The following is an 18,515-nucleotide window of genomic DNA, read 5'->3' on the forward strand; positions in this document are numbered from 1 at the left end:
TCTCTTGCATTTGGGGAAACTATGTCATGTTAAGATGTCAATTGTCCCCATGTTGCGTAATGGTGAATTTGAATAATAAAATCCTAAGTGGTATTTTAAAGAAATGTTTGAAAAACTGACAACAAAACATTGCAGGCATAAAAGTAAATAGTCTGTTACCCTAACTATTGATCAAAACGTTTTCACTGAAAATATGTCTTATAGTTTATATACAAAACTAAAAAATTTATATTCCGATATTAACTAAAACCGGTTTTAAACTTTCACGGTTGATAAAACAGTTTTATTTAAGAAGAAACAGGTTTAAAATATGACGAAAGTGAAATTTAATGATAATATGCCTGAGGTTCTTAAGAGAACGAATAATTCAAGTCACAACTTGCCTTATACTGACCTCAATATGTAAAGAGATAAAACTGCCGTGCCGGTTAATGGTCTCTCTTGCTCTTTCTGGGTTAATAAACAGGACCAACATGAAATATAAAGTAGGCAAGAGAAACAAACATTCCAGCATATAGACAGGAAGACGGTGTTGAAACTTTCTACTCGACGAAACTTTAATCTCGTCTCACAGGTAAGTTAATACAAGCTAAATTATATCGGCTGTAGAAACCATCCTTTCATAATTACAATATAACTATGGATACACAGTGATGTATTTCCTCCATACGTTATAGCAGCTGTAGAACAGTTTAAATTATAATAATACAGTTTGTACCAACGACTGAATAACTTGAAATTTAATGCATCGCGTTTTAAAATCACCGAGTTGTTAAAAGTTTATCTAGTTAACAATAATAATAAAAGCGTCTTTGTTGTCTTTAAGATACTGAAGAAAAAATGTCGTTTGCTTTTTTTATTGCAGTCAAGTAGATATATAAATCTCGATTCCAGCAGCCGCCTCGTGACAGGTTAGGTTAAGAAAATGCGTACTGTGCGTTTTTCATATGATACTATAGTAAAAGTGTATTATAACAAACCGTATCAGTTTTACTTTCAAGTACAAAGAAAATGGGACAGTTTAATACTACTGAGTACTGAGGTTAAGAGAAAAAAACAAATAAATAGGGGTGATCGTAGTGTTATTGGGAGATCTGGTAACTCCAAGCATCAAATTATTGAAGGCACAGATAGCCTAGTTGGTTTGCGCCGTAAAACACCAAACGAACCAAATTACTGAAAATATTATATTCCGATAGACTTCAAAGTCGGGCATATAGTCTTCTAAATTTCGTAAACCATTTTATGTTGAACTCAAACTAAATTATGACATCAAAATGTCCAACTTCAAATCCCAATATAATACACCTAAAACACGGACAAGTTCTTAACTCAAGACAAGTTTAACACTAAAGTCAAATCTGGATTCTTCTGTATACTAAAAGTTAAAAGTTGTAATTGCCTTAAAATTCCAGTTAAAACTGGAACTGTTCTCTTCTACTGTCTATTATTGGGTTAAAACTGGAACTATCTTCCTCTGCTGTCTATTATTGGGTTAAAACTGTAATTGTTCTCTTCTTCTGTCTATTATTGGGTTAAAACTGGAACTGTCCTCTTCTTCTGTCTATTATTGGGTTAAAGCTGGAACTGTCTTCTTCTACCGTCCACCACAGGGTTAAAACGAGAAATTACTTACACTACCTGTTACAATGTTAAATGTGCAAGTGTTTTCTGGCCGTCACAGGCTACTTCTGGAGTACTTTCTTCCAACTTTTAATAATAGGGTTAAAGCTGGAGAGTTTTCTTTTTCCATAAAGTTAAATTAGTTTTTCAAGATGCCTCATATCAAATACGATAATTATTATAACTTTCATCTACTTCTAGTTTTATGATTCCTAAGGCCCAAACACTTTATAATGTAACGGCCATCTGTGTTATGTAAGCAAAGTGTAATATTTGACCCTCAGGTATTTATGTGTGACTTTACCAAACAGGTGTGTTGTCTACCATAGTTACAGGTCTATCATGTGTATCTTTACCATATATATGTGTCATCTACCTCACTTTAAAGGTTTATGTGTGACTTAATCTGACAAGTGTGTCATTTACATTAGTTAGAAGTTTATAATGTGTGACTTTACCAGACGTTTGTTAACCACCTTCGTTAGAAGTTTATAATGTGTGACTTTACCAGACGTTTGTTAACCACCTTCGTTAGAGGTTTATATTGTGTGACTTTACCAGACGTTTGTTAACCACCTTCGTTAGAGGTTTATATTGTGTGACTTTACCAGACGTTTGTTAACCACCTTCGTTAGAGGTTTATATTGTGTGACTTTACCAGACGTTTGTTAACCATCTTCGTTAGAGGTTTATATTGTGTGACTTTACCAGACGTTTGTTAACCATCTTCGTTAGAGGTTTATATTGTGTGACTTTACCAGACGTTTGTTAACCACCTTCGTTAGAGGTTTATATTGTGTGACTTTACCAGACGTTTGTTAACCACCTTCGTTAGAGGTTTATAATGTGTGACTTTACCAGACGTTTGTTAACCATCTTCGTTAGAGGTTTATATTGTGATACTGTTTTGTAAAAGTTTAATATTTACCTGTTGTGATATTTTATGGACCAAAACTGTGAACTGTTGGACTGAGACTTGAATGTGTGATATTTCTTCAGTAAAAGGAACAGTGTGTTATATATTTAGGTATTGTGGATACCCTATCAATTTTCGTGATTAATAATAACAAGTTACGTTGTCTTCATGATAAATTTTTTGTGCAGTCTCATAATTAAATTAATTAATTAAAGGTTAGTTGACTCTAGCCTTTCCCTATAAAACATCATAAACCATAGAAAGTTTCTTTCATTCTCATTTGTGGCAGAAATTTATATATAAATTACTAGCCTGTTTATAAAAGTATTCACAATGAAATTAACACCTTACAACATAACCCTAAAGAATCTCTATTAACACCTTACTACATAACCCTAAAGAATCTCTATTAAAGGAACAAAAACATTCACATGGGACAAATGTCAAATTTTTTTTAGAAATAAGACACAAAGTACAGTAGGGTCACATACTTAGAGGTGAATAGCAGGTCTGGAAAATAGATCACAGAAGAGGGGGAAATTGTTCCCTTATACTAACCTAAAACTACAACAGAAAGAGAGTGTTCAGAAACTATAGAAACGATCACGGTTTAGTTTGAAACTATTTCTTGATATTGTTTATATATCGTTACAATGACAAAGGTCACCAGGTGACAGGATAGGCCAAATGTTTAATAGACCTGCTGACCTTTGTCATTGTAACGATATATAAACATTGTATTACCAAATCCTACCAACATTCTGTCTAAACTTATGGTGTGTTCCATCATCAGTACAGTTCCTTGTGTTTATAAATCGTTTGTCTATCTGTTGCCAAGTGTATGTTTAATTACATGTACGCTTGATAAACTTTATTTTCTTAAAATAGTTTTTCAGCTGATGTATAATTCTTATCTCGGATGATCACCTGTTGCACACCCTCAAGTGTTAATGAACTCACTCAAGAGAATCGAAAGTAGGTCAATCACTAAAACAGAAATAGCTAAGCCTAGTTATAGATAACCTAGTTAGGCTTGACACCCGTAAACAGCGTGAGTGAGAAGTGAAAGAGCTGAGTGAAAGCAAAGATAAGTATTTAATAATATGTTCACCTCGCTACATCCGCCGTATCCAATTGGTTTGGCTACTTGTCCTATTATACGTGAACGTTTTCTTAAAACGTATGAATCGTGACATGTGGAGTTCTCCACGTTTTAAATACATCCCAGTAAAAATGTCTTTACTTTCAGAAGATGCCATAAATAACGTATAATATTTAATCCAAAAGCCACCAGCTTCTAGGGACCTCAGGCAATCCTCGTACCCTAACGTGCCCTCGCTTCTCTCGGTCAAATACATCTTTCCTTCTCCCCCCCCTCTCCCCACTACACCCCTAGTAGTGATGATTTGTCGGGGAATTTTGTACAAGTAAACAAACAAAGAAACGACCTGGTCTGTGATCTATCGGCACCGTCAGAATTTGTGAATTATGAGAAAATGTTTGGGTATTTAAATTTTCTATAAACTGTAAAGTAGATATTAAAATGGTTTTAAACGATAATTTTATTCGTATGGAAAGGTGAAAACCCGTCTCTTTCTCTAGTTTTATGTAAAGAAATTACAATCTATGGTGGGCTTGGGAATATATTATTTCTGGAAACTTGTCCATGTACAGGATCGGCGGGGGCTTATTCCCAAAGGGCCGGCATGGCTTTCAGCTGTGAGGGCGTTATAAAGTGATGGTCAATCCCACTATTTGTTGATAAAAGAGTAGCCCAAATGTTGGCGGTGGGTGGTGATGACTTGATGCCTTCCTTTTAGTCTTACACTGCAAAATTAGGGACTGCTAGCGCAGATAGCCCTCGTGTAGCTTTGCTCGAAATTCAAAACAAACCAAAATCAAAAACAAACTTATTCTCGAAACTTGTCCATGTATGGGATCGGTAGGGACTTATCCCCGAAACGTTCGAAATTAGATACATGAGTTGAAGTAAAGACATATTTTGTAAAAGCTGGTATTATATAAATATCAACTGACATTTCAATTATATCCCCAAAACTACTTGTTTCGGTACAAAGTTTCGCCTCTAATAGTGACATCCATATGTGATTATGTTTCATTGGTAAGATCACTGTACTCTCTCACTAGCTGTTTCATATAGTCTTTCTTTCCTTGTGAACAGCGATGTAGTACTACATATCACTGTAAACCAATAGCATATAAAGAGCTTCACCTATTATATATATATGCCCTCCAGCGACGTTCCTCTGAACTCACTTCGCTAAAATCTGGGTTTGATACTCGTAAAGGGCAATGTGTAGCTTTGTGTTTAACTTGTGTGTATATGTAAGAGGCTACTGTCTGTCCGCAAAACTCCTCCAATAATTTAAGTCCGGTTTATATGAAACATTTTCAGCGTTACAAGAAGTTCCTAACAAATTTTTACAAGAAATTACTAATAAAGTTTTGTAAAGGAAAGTTCCCAACAAAGTTTACAAGAAGAAGTTACTAACAAAGTTTTACAAGAAGAAGTTACTAACAAAGTTTTACAAGGAGAAGTTACTAACAAAGTTTTACAAGAAGAAGTTACTAAAAAAGTTTTACAACGAGAAGTTACTAACAAAGTTTCACAATGAGAAGTTACTAACAAAGTTTTACAAGAAGTTACTAACAAAGTTTTACAAGAAGAAGTTACTAACAAAGTTTTACAAGAAGTTACTAACAAAGTTTTACAAGAAGAAGTTACTAACAAAGTTTTACAAGAAGTTACTAACAAAGTTTTACAATGAGAAGTTACTAACAAAGTTTTACAAGAAGTTACGAACAAAGTTTTACAAGAAGTTACTAACAAAGTTTTACAATGAGAAGTTACTAACAAAGTTTTACAAGAAGTTACTAACAAAGTTTTACAAGAAGTTCCTTACAAAGTTTTGTAAAGAGAAGTTCCTAACAAAGTTTTACAAGAAGTTACTAACAAAGTTTTACAAGAAGTTCCTTACAAAGTTTTGTAAAGAGAAGTTCCTAACAAAGTTATATAAGAAGTTACTAACAAAGTTTTACAAGTTTCTAACAAAGTTTTACAAGAAGTTCCTTACAAAGTTTTGTAAAGAGAAGTTCCTAACAAAGTTATATAAGAAGTTCCTAACAAAGTTATATAAGAAGTTACTAACAAAGTTTTACAAGTTTCTAACAAAGTTTTACAAGAAGTTCCTTACAAAGTTTTGTAAAGAGAAGTTCCTAACAAAGTTATATAAGAAGTTACTAACAAAGTTTTACAAAAAAGTTACTAACAAAGTTTCACAATGAGAAGTTACTAACAAAGTTTTACAAGGAGAAGTTACTAACAAAGTTATATAAGAAGTTACTAAGAATATTTTACAAGTTTCTAACAAATTTTAATTACAATTGGGTTTCTTGAAGAAAACTTTACTTAAGTCGATAACAGCTTTATATCATAAAAAATATAAATTAGGAAAATGGCACTTCCTTTTTAGTAATATACCTTTGTTATTATCAGTGAACTTAATATTTAAATAAAACTAATAAAACTGTGGTAGAATGAATTTAATACTTAATTTCAAAGTGAGTGTAGAATCTTTGTGATATTTCATAAGGACAGTGACTTCTGCTGGCTGGTCCAGCCATACGTCATTAACCTGTTCAGTGACTAAACCTCCTCCGTACGAAGTTTATTTCACACAGAAATTTTATTGTTACTTAATCGTTGTTAGTTACACATGTGTTATGTTACTTTAGTATGGCTTTAAAGTGATGGAAACATTGAAAATCACGATACCAAAAGTAAAGGTTACATAGAGAAAGTCTGAAACCTCAAGAAAGTAAAGGAAAGTCAGGATGCAAATTACAGCAAGAAAAAAGATAGGCTTACTCACTCAATTATGAAGCAAGATCAATGAGAAGATAGACTTACTCATTCAGTTATGAAGCAAGATCAATGAGAAGACAGGCTTACTCACTCAGTTATGACCAAAAGATGAATGAGAAGATAGGCTTACTCACTCAGTATTGAAGCATGGTCAATGAGAAGATAGGCTTACTCTCTCAGTTATGGAGCAAGATCAATGAGAAGACAGGCTTACTCACTCAGTTATGAAGCAAGATCAATGAGAAGACAGGCTTACTCACTCAGTTATGAAGCAAGATCAATGAGAAGACAGGCTTACTCACTCAGTTATGAAGCAAGATCAATGAGAACATAGACTTACTCACTCAGTTAGGAAGCATGATCAATGAGAAGATAGGCTTACTCACTCAGTATTGAAGCATGATCAATGAGAAGATAGGCTTACTCTCTCAGTTATGAAGCAAGATCAATGAGAAGACAGGCTTACTCACTCAGTTATGAAGCAAGATGAATGAGAAGACAGGCTTACTCACTCAGTTATGAAGCAAGATTAATGAGAAGACAGGCTTACTCACTCAGTTATGAAGCAAGATGAATGAGAAGACAGGCTTACTCACTCAGTTATGAAGCAAGATCAATGAGAAGATAGGCTTACACACTCAGTTATGAAGCAAAATCAATGAGAAGATAGGCTTACTCACTCAGTTATGAAGCAAGATCAATGAGAAGATAAGCTTACTCACTCAGTTATGACCAAAAGATCAATGAGAAGACAGGCTTACTCACTCAATTATGAAGCAAGATGAATGAGAAGACAGGCTTAGTCACTCAGTTATGAAGCAAGATCAATGAGAAGACAGGCTTAGTCACTCAGTTATGAAGCAAGATCAATGAGAAGACAGGCTTACTCACTCAGTTATGAAGCAAGATCAATGAGAAGATAGGCTAACACACTCAGTTATGAAGCAAAATCAATGAGAAGATAGGCTTACTCACTCAGTTATGAAGCAAGATCAATGAGAAGATAGGCTTACTCACTCAGTTATGAAGCAAGATCAATGAGAAGACAGGCTTACTCACTCAGTTATGAAGCAAGATCAATGAGAAGATAAGCTTACTCACTCAGTTATGAAGCAAGATGAATGAGAAGATAGGCTTACACACTCAGTTATGAAGCAAAATCAATGAGAAGATAGACTTACTCACTCAGTTATGAAGCAAGATCAATGAGAAGATAAGCTTACTCACTCAGTTATGAAGCAAGATGAATGAGAAGACAGGCTTAGTCACTCAGTTATGAAGCAAGATCAATGAGAAGACAGGCTTACTCACTCAGTTATGAAGCATGATCAATGAGAAGATAGGCTTACACACTCAGTTATGAAGCAAAATCAATGAGAAGATAGACTTACTCACTCAGTTATGAAGCAAGATCAATGAGAAGATAAGCTTACTCACTCAGTTATGAAGCAAGATGAATGAGAAGACAGGCTTAGTCACTCAGTTATGAAGCAAGATCAATGAGAAGATAAGCTTACTCACTCAGTTATGAAGCATGATCAATGAGAAGATAGGCTTACACACTCAGTTATGAAGCAAAATCAATGAGAAGATAGGCTTACACACTCAGTTATGAAGCAAAATCAATGAGAAGATAGACTTACTCACTCAGTTATGAAGCAAGATCAATGAGAAGATAAGCTTACTCACTCAGTTATGAAGCAAGATGAATGAGAAGACAGGCTTAGTCACTCAGTTATGAAGCAAGATCAATGAGAAGACAGGCTTACTCACTCAGTTATGAAGCAAGATGAATGAGAAGATAGGCTTACACACTCAGTTATGAAGCAAAATCAATGAGAAGATAGACTTACTCACTCAGTTATGAAGCAAGATCAATGAGAAGATAAGCTTACTCACTCAGTTATGAAGCAAGATGAATGAGAAGACAGGCTTAGTCACTCAGTTATGAAGCAAGATCAATGAGAAGACAGGCTTACTCACTCAGTTATGAAGCAAGATGAATGAGAAGATAGGCTTACACACTCAGTTATGAAGCAAAATCAATGAGAAGATAGACTTACTCACTCAGTTATGAAGCAAGATCAATGAGAAGATAAGCTTACTCACTCAGTTATGAAGCAAGATGAATGAGAAGACAGGCTTACTCACTCAGTTATGAAGCAAGATCAATGAGAAGACAGGCTTACTCACTCAGTTATGAAGCAAGATCAATGAGAAGATAAGCTTACTCACTCAGTTATGAAGCATGATCAATGAGAAGATAGGCTTACACACTCAGTTATGAAGCAAAATCAATGAGAAGATAGACTTACTCACTCAGTTATGAAGCAAGATCAATGAGAAGATAGGCTTACACACTCAGTTATGAAGCAAAATCAATGAGAAGATAGACTTACTCACTCAGTTATGAAGCAAGATCAATGAGAAGATAAGCTTACTCACTCAGTTATGAAGCAAAATCAATGAGAAGACAGGCTTACTCACTCAGTTATGAAGCAAGATCAATGAGAAGATAGGCTTACACACTCAGTTATGAAGCAAAATCAATGAGAAGATAGACTTACTCACTCAGTTATGAAGCAAGATCAATGAGAAGATAGGCTTACACACTCAGTTATGAAGCAAAATCAATGAGAAGATAGACTTACTCACTCAGTTATGAAGCAAGATCAATGAGAAGATAAGCTTACTCACTCAGTTATGAAGCAAGATGAATGAGAAGACAGGCTTAGTCACTCAGTTATGAAGCAAGATGAATGAGAAGATAGGCTTACTCACTCAGTTAATAAGCAAGATCAATGAGAAGACAGGCTTACTCACTCAGTTATGAAGCAAGATCAATGAGAAGATAAGCTTACTCACTAAAGCTAAACTTACACTCGTCAGTCATGGAGATATACACATCCTGAATAAGATATAATAAAATTAACTTTGTTTTTGTTTGCCTACACGTTTTGCTTTTTTCACTCCTTTTCTATGGATTTACTAAACCGATCCAACTTTTAATTTCTCATACGATTCGGAGCATCATACAAAGAAAAATATCACTGCCAAAACAGCCCACTTCCACAAACTCTAACTTGTATTTTATATTTTTATAAATAACTTACTCCTGATCTTTAAAATTCGAGTAAACTAAACTGTTAGTGACGTTTGGAGAAAACAAAACAATGTTAATCGAATGATTAAACTAAATATACAGCACAGCATTGCTAATCGTGGGTTTAAACTATAACATACTTTGTTTTTTTCAGAATGCACCATAAAATGTTGCTGTTAGGCCTAGCAGTCTGTGTGATTGTGGTGATTTCAAGTGAGGCCTTTATCCTTCCTCTACCTATTCCAATACCGATCATCAAGGAAATTCTTTTCCATGTGGACAACAGACCACCGTAAGCCTAAATATTTATCGTGCTGCATTTCTTGAAACCCATCTAGATATAAATGTAACCCTTATTTAAAAACACTAGCTGAAACAACACGTTCCCTTAAAATTTAGTCCTGAAGGTAAGATATATCCTCAAAGAAATTTTGTAAAATGTATTACCAAAAGAAACAAAGAAACTCTTAAATATCCTCTTCTTCAGATTTATTGTAAATTAAACAGAAAATCTCTCCAAGTAAAGAAGCGTAGTTAAACTACATGAATCCCTAGTTAATTGTCCCTAAACTAATAAGTGTTGTTTTAAATCCATCTTTCTTTCAAACCCTAGTTGAGTCAAAGTGAATTATGTCTAAATGAAGATGTGAAACTGTTTGTTTTTTAAAACCCTACTCTCTTTCTGTCTTATGATTATTTGGGTGTTAATGGTTATATACCCTCCTTCCTTTGTAGCAACTGTCAAGTGTATTTATACATTGTACATGAGGGCCAGAATAACCCACAATTAGTCAGGGTAATGTCCCTGCACTGTCTACATATACACTTGAGTACATGAGTGCCAGAATAACCCACAATTAGTCAGGGTAATGTCCCTGCACTGTTTACATATACACTTGAGTACATGAGGGCCAGAATAGCCCACAATTAGTCAGGGTAATGTCCATGCACTGTTTACATATACACTTGATGCAAATAACCAGAGATCTATATAAATGGAGCACTCCTTCAGACTGCTACATCTGCAAACATTTTTAGGACTAACATTTGACTCTAAGCTGACATGGATAAACCACACAAGTAATATTAAAACAAAAATTTGGCGAATAACAAACTATGCAAGGAGTCTAACTGGTTAAAATAGTGGAGCGACAGCAGATGACATTATAAAAATATATAAAACATACATTAAACCGGTCATTGACTATGTGGCTCCTGCAAGGATAAATGTTAGTAAAAAAATTAGTACAAGCCAAACTGAAACTACAAACAATACAAAACTCATAACAACTTATAAAGTACCCAGAACTACCTCATCAGAATTCAAGCATAAATACGCACACATAGAAACAATAGCAGATACACTTCTACTACATAGTACAATAAATTATTTTGACAAAAATTGAAAACGAAATTAACTAGTAAGCAAATTAGACAGATACTGCATACATGATGAGAAGAGTCCTAAATACATTTCGCCAGTGAACATATACATTCAAAATAAAACAAAAAGACCACCTATAAACTAGACTCCACATTAGTTTAGGGGTTAACTAATAAAAATGGAAAATGTGAATATTTTATAGTTGATACCCATCTAATGATAGTGTAAATAATTATGGAAATATAAAGAAAAATGGTTATTTGCATCAAGTGTATATGTAGACAGTGCATGGACATTACTCTGATAGATATATAATATCAAAACTTCCAACCACGCAAAAATAAAAATAAAACGAGTGATTTTAAGCCCAGAGAGTAAGAGGTCTAACACCACGAGCTCTCGTTACCCCGCGCACTACGATATGTCAGGAACTTGACTTGACGTTAACTTTTAAACATAACACTGAGTTTTCGAGTTCATACATCGCAGTAAAAATAATTAGAACCTATGTCAGCTGGTCGGAAAGGGAACACGCTTGGAACTATTAGAACCTATGTCAGCTGGTCGGAAAGGGAACATGCTTAGAACTGTTAGAACCTCAGGTCGGAAAGAACTGGAACCTATGTCACACGAACTATTGGAACGTATGTAGCTGGTCGGAAAGGGAAAGAAATAAATAAAAATAATTAGAACCTATGTCAGCTGGTCGGAAAGGGAACACGCTTGGAACTATTAGCAGGAAATAAATAAAAATAATTAGAACCTATGTCAGCTGGTCGGAAAGGGAACACGCTTGGAACTATTAGCAGGAAATAAATAAAAATAATTAGAACCTATGTCAGCTGGTCGGAAAGGGAACACGCTTGGAACTATTAGCAGGAAATAAATAAAAATAATTAGAACCTATGTCAGCTGGTTGGAAAGGGAACACGCTTGGAACTGTTAGAACCTATGTCAGCTGGTCGGAAAGGGAACACGCTTGGAATTATTAGCAGTAAATAAATAAAATTAATTAGAACCTATGTCAGCTGGTCGGAAAGGGAACATGCTTGGAACTGTTAGAATCTATGTCAGCTGGTCGGAAAGGGAACACGCTTGGAACTATTAGCAGGAAATAAAACTGGAAAGAAACAAAGACTGATGGACAAGGTTCGAATGAAGCAGCACTTAACAACAAGCAATCATCGAGATTGTCAAAAAAACACGACGTTCAGTTTCACCAAATAACTTTTGGATCTAGTTGTACCTAAAAAACTAAATGTCTCGTCCAGCATACAATCAAAACTGATTCACGTGCAATCACGGCACCATGTTACAAATAATATTTCTCCAAACGCCAAGCGCTAATCTAGCAAACTTGTCTCGGTTATTAAAACTTAACGTCAGAGGAAGTGCAATTGGGTTACAGACATCTATCAAAACGTTCCATTCCTTCTTAGAACTGTTATTAAATACGAAGCTCAGACATCATCTTTCAACAAGTACATATTTGCAGAAAAGATCCGTTGTGATGTCCTGAGTGGTAAATAATTAAAAGTGAAATAAACCCAGCAGTACTTGGTATTTGCAACCGTCACGATTAAATCGACTTTTTCTATATTTGAATTTGTATAGTAAGGAGTGAAAACAGGCTGGGAACTGACAATGACAAAATAAATCGCTAAATATTTCTGTGTTTTCGGAATGACTTACCGCTGTCCTACCAGGATACACACTGAATAAGCGTCAGTGACTATATCCAAATAATAAAACCGTTTAGATAAATATAAAATGAATATGTTAACACGATCTTGTGTTTAAATCACAGTATGAACATTTTATTTCCACTCGTTTTGTTATAGAACATTGGTTTAATTGAGTAGTTTCATTTATGTAATATAGAGAAACAAAGCAGTGCAAATTAACTATAATCTTATTAGAAATGTGCCTTATAACTTTGAAATGGATTTCTATAATAAATCAAATGCAATGTACTCGTTTCGTGAGACTAAATCTCACAAGAAGCACCTTTTTTTTCTTTTTCTGTCCAAATTTGGCAAGTCACATGTTACGTATTATAATTCATTTCGGACAATTCTCCAATTTACGTACGTTACGTATTACTATTCCAAACAACCGGAAATTTCAATTTGAATCTAATTAGATTAATTAGATATATATCAAATTTATGTTACTTGCCAACAAGACTGATGCATATAATTTTCTTTTTTAACACAAATATATTTTAATATACGAAAATAAAACAATACAATTTATAATAACGGTTATTACTAATAGTTATTATAAATGATGGTTTATATGCACAAAAGTTTTGCAAACTTACAGACAAAACTGAGTCTTATATCCAGTCTAGAACTGAATATTTTATCCATGGTCCAGATCCACGACAAGCAGATAAATACCGATTTGATGTTGTTGCACCGCGTCAAACGAACGATGTCTTTCTTGGCTAGTCTCACACTGATTAGAAGTTTACTTTGTACCGAAGAAGATATTTAATGTCCTCGTAGAAACAACAACATCCAAAGTAATTCACTGAAATTGAACGGTTTGTAATGTTCGGAATCTAGAAACGTTACTGGTCAAATTCTGTGGTTTTCCTATTAATAGACGTTATTGACAATTATAGCTTCCTAGGTCTATAGCACACTTACTGTAGCTGACCAATAATCTCCTCTTCCATCTATCGGCTCACCCCTTTTTATAGGAATCACGCGAGTTTGGAGAAATTTCTACATTATTCTCGAGTGCTTTCATCGAACAAGCATTATTGATTTTAACGCACACGAACGTTCTACATGTTTCGAGGACAGGCGAGACATGCACAATACACAGTTAAGAATATACGTCAGAGGCCAAAAATAAACTACATAAAAACAAACGTAGACACTAAAACGAATGTGCAAAAGTAATTCTGTTGCTCACATTATAGATTTTTTATCCCCAAATTACATGAAGCAGAATACTATTTTCTTCCAGTTACATTTCTGTCACGAGACACTAAGAAAATATCAAATATACAGCTTGCCATCTTTAAGCCTTTTTTTTCGAAAATGTCAGTATAGATTTATATATGATTATCCAAACTATGGAAAATGTATAAAAGTAGAGGGTCGATAAGTTAGTGCAAAAATAAAACTAATCATCTGGTTTATTCTAATCAACTAAATCCAAACATGATCATTCTCATCATCTGGTTTATTTTCATCAATTGAATCCAAAACTTTATCAGTCTCATCATCTGGTTCATTCTCATCAACTCAATTTAAAACTTGATCAGTCTCATCATCTAGTTCATTCTCATCAACTCAATCCAAAACTTGATCAGTCTCATCATCTGGTTGATTCTCATCAATTGAATCCAAAACTTGATCAGTCTCATCATTTGGTTCATTCTCGTCAACTCAATCCAAAACTTGATCAGTCTCATCATCTGGTTCATTCTCATCAACAGAATTCAAAACTTGATCAGTGTAAACATCTGGTTTATTCTTATTAACTCAATCCAAACTTGATCGGTCTCATCATCTAGTTCATTTTCATCAATTAAATCCAAAACTTAATCAGTCTCATCATCTGGTTGATTCTCATCAATTGAATCCAAAACTTGATCAGTCTCATCATTTGGTTCATTCTCGTCAACTCAATCCAAAACTTGATCAGTCTCATCATCTGGTTCATTCTCATCAACAGAATTCAAAACTTGATCAGTGTAAACATCTGGTTTATTCTTATCAACTCAATCCAAACTTGATCGGTCTCATCATCTAGTTCATTTTCATCAATTAAATCCAAAACTTAATCAGTCTCATCATCTGGTTGATTCTCATCAATTGAATCCAAAACTTGATCAGTCTCATCATTTGGTTCATTCTCGTCAACTCAATCCAAAACTTGATCAGTGTCAACATCTGGTTTATTCTCATCAACCGAATCCAAACCTTGATCAGTGTCAACATCTGGTTTATTCTCATCAACTCAATCCAAAACTTGATCAGTGTCAACATCTGATTTATTCTCATCAACTCAATCCAAGTCTTCTGCTTAAATCTTATTAGCAAAAATCCTGAATTGATTAAAAGCATCATGCATGTGATTGTTAGAAGAATCAGAAATATTTCCATAATAAAGACAATAAAATAGTTCAACGGGAAGTATGAATACCATAACAAATATGCAACAAAACTGTTCAAAGATAAATATTGATATCGTAACACAGATGTTACAGAATTCTCCAACGGTAAATATACGTAGCATTACACCGATGTAACAAAATTGTTCAGTGATAAATGTAGCTACCATAACACAGATGTAAGGAAATTGTTCATTGTTAACTATAGGTAGTGTAACACAATTGTAACAAAACTGTCCAACCAGTAAATATATGTATTATAACACAAATGCAACAAAACTGTGCAGTGGTAAATGTAGGTACCATACCACGATGCAAGTAAATTGCTCATTGTTAAATATAGATACCATAACACAGATTTTTATCCTCATAAACTATAACAATATTCGCCTTGTCTTAGATGCTATGTTTTAGGAGACAGCTTGGAGTTAAAAATAGCTAGAAGCTAACTTTCCATCTGTACAATAATTATTGTAAGTATCAGTTCTGTATTCTCCACAGAACCATTTTGAATTAGGTCATAACCAGAGGTGAACCTAGCCACATACTAACTTTTCATCTGTACAATAATTATTGTATGTATCAGTTCTGTATTCTCCACAGAACCATTTTGAATTAGGTCATAACCAGAAGTGAACCTAGCCACAAACTAACTTTCCATCTGTACAATAATTATTGTAAGTATCAGTTCTGTATTCTCCACAGAACCATTTTGAATTAGATCATAACCAGAGGTGAACCTAGCCACAAACTAACTTTCCATCTGTACAATAATTATTGTAAGTATCAGTTCTGTATTCTCCACAGAACCATTTTGAATTAGGTCATAACCAGAGGCGAACCGAGCCACAAACTAACTTTCCATCTGTATAATAATAATTGTAAATATCACTTCTGTATTCTCTACAAAACTTTTTAAATTAGGTCGTAACCAGAAATAAAACTAGCCACAAACTAACTTTTCATTTATGAGGGCGCTCTGCTATTTCAGTTTTGTTGGTACTGTTTGTTTGAATTTTGCGTAAAGATACACGAGGGCCATCTGCGTTGACTCGTTTGTTAAAATCTTGTGTGAGCACTTCTTCAGTTCCTAATTTAGCTAGCCATCCCTAATTTAGCAGTGTAAGACTATATGGCTGCTCTTTTACCAACGAATAGTAGGATTGACCGTCACATTATAACGCTCGCCCTTTCAGCCATGGGAGCGAGCTCAGAACACGAGTCGAGCGTCTTAACCACGTAGCCATATAGGACCTTGTTTGTACTGTATAAAGCAAAAACATTCAAAAGATTTGCAATTAATAGAACAAATCTTACTATTCTGGTGAAATGTCGTTTTGAAAAGTTGGAGCAAATGTCTTGTTTTAACCAGATTTATTTTAATTTCTGTCTCCACAGTGCTTACGTTCATAAAAAGATTATATATGAAGAAGTGCCTGTTGTGAAAGAAATTCCAGTTTACAAGGAAATCCCGGTATACAAAGAAATCCCAGTTCACAAAAATCCAACCGACAAAGAAATTCCAGTTTACAAAGATAAGCCAGCAGTGTATTATGATGATACCGAAGAGAAAGACATCCATCCTCCATCCCACGGTGTAGAACATAGTCCTAGTCATGGTGGAGATTACGATGACCACAGTCATAAAAGTTATACACCTAGTTACATAGAAGACAAGAATTATGGAGGATATTACGGCCGAACCAGTTTTCATATTCCTTTATTCGGTCATTTTCATTTTGGGATTTCCTTTAAGTTTCATTAGAATTTTATTAGTCTTTTGGCTTTTAAAAGGAAAATCATATTATAAAAATGATAAATAAAAATTGTAATGAAGTGTAGAACCAACAAGTTCAATATTTCATTTTCCGACAAAATGATCGTTTCTCTTTTATAAATAAATATGGTATAAAACTAAAGTCTTCTGATTATGAACTAAAACAGAAGACTGAATAGAAGAAACTAGTGAAATTACACGAAAACACAAGTTCGGTACAAGTAACGTCTTGAAAGACAGTCTACACAGAATATTATATTTGTCAGATTTTTAATCTGACGGAATTTTCATTGATGGTTTACTCACTAGGTCAGTAATATGGACATTACATAGACTCACAGACTGAATGACACTTTTCATTCAACATGTCAATAATATGAAGAGACCAATCTAGAGACCTGTGACTGAAATGTTTTACTTACCTGGTCAATAATATGAAGAGATATCTCTGCAGACATAGACTCAATAACTGAATGAAACATTTTACAAGCCAGGTTTCTGTCAAATAAAGAATGTTTTGATGAAAAAAAACAAATAAGAAACTTCCCATATGCCTGAAAACTACTATATAAATCACGACTCATATATCAATTGATAGAAACAAAATATCTTCCCTTGAAAAGGTCGCTGAACAATGACAGACCAGACCAGACATGTCACTAAAGTTAAATAACCTAAACAAACCCCAAGTTACAAAGAAAGTTTTAAAATGTAGCTAAAAGTGAATAATCTAAACAAAGCCAAAGGTACAAAGAAAGTTTTAAAATGTAGCTGAAAGTGAATAAGCTAAACAAAGCCAAAGTAACAAAGAAAGTTTTAAAAGGTAGCTAAAAGTGAATAAGCTAAACAAAGCCAAAGTTACAAAGAAAGATTTAAAATGTAGCTGAAAGTGAATAAGCTAAACAAAGCCAAAGTTACAAAGAATGTTTTATAAGGTAATTAAAAGTGAATAACCTAAACAAAGCCAAAGTAACAAAAAAAGTTTTAAAAGGTAGCTAAAAGTGAATAACCTAAACAAAGCCAAAGTTACAAAAAAGGTTTTAAAAGGTAGCTAAAAGTGAATAAGCTAAACAAAGCCAAAGTTACAAAGAAAGTTTTAAAATGTAGCTGAAAGTGAATAAGCTAAACAAAGCCAAAGTTACAAAGAAAGTTTTAAAATGTAGCTGAAAGTGAATAAGCTAAACAAAGTCAAAGTTACAAAGAAAGTTTTAAAATGTAGCTGAAAGTGAATAAGCTAAACAAAGTCAAAGTTACAAAGAAAGTTTTAAAATGTAGCTGAAAGTGAATAAGCTAAACAAAGCCAAAGTTACAAAGAAAGTTTTAAAAGGTAGCTAATAATGAATAAGCTAAACAAAGCCAAGGTTACAAAGAAAGTTTTAAAATGTAGCTGAAAGTGAATAAGCTAAACAAAGCCAAAGTAACAAAGAAAGTTTTAAAATGTAGCTGAAAGTGAATAAGCTAAACAAAGCCAAAGTAACAAAGAAAGTTTTAAAATGTAGCTGAAAGTGAATAAGCTAAACAAAGCCAAAGTTACAAAGAAAGTTTTAAAAGGTAGCTGAAAGTGAATAAGGTAAACAAAGCGACAGATACACAGAAAGTGTAAAGAAGTATTGTTTGTTTTTTGAATTTCGCACGAAGCTACTCGAGGGCTATCTGTGCTAGCCGTCCCTAATTTAGTAGTGTAAGACTAGAGG

At 33.9% G+C, this 18,515-nt stretch overlaps 1 protein-coding gene across 1 annotated transcript; it reads left to right on the forward strand.

Moving 5' to 3' along the window:
- The first annotated feature begins 399 nt into the window (after positions 1–399).
- Positions 400–16,928, forward strand: LOC143246058 (uncharacterized). Its single transcript, XM_076492287.1, has 3 exons — positions 400–574; positions 9,683–9,820; positions 16,443–16,928. Exons 2-3 carry the CDS (start codon positions 9,684–9,686, stop codon positions 16,807–16,809), a joined length of 504 nt encoding a protein of 167 aa, XP_076348402.1. The 5' UTR covers positions 400–574; position 9,683; the 3' UTR covers positions 16,810–16,928.
- The last annotated feature ends 1,587 nt before the right edge of the window (positions 16,929–18,515 follow it).

This window comes from Tachypleus tridentatus, chromosome 3, assembly GCF_004210375.1.
Source record: "Tachypleus tridentatus isolate NWPU-2018 chromosome 3, ASM421037v1, whole genome shotgun sequence".
In the NCBI taxonomy this organism is placed as follows: domain Eukaryota; kingdom Metazoa; phylum Arthropoda; class Merostomata; order Xiphosura; family Limulidae; genus Tachypleus; species Tachypleus tridentatus.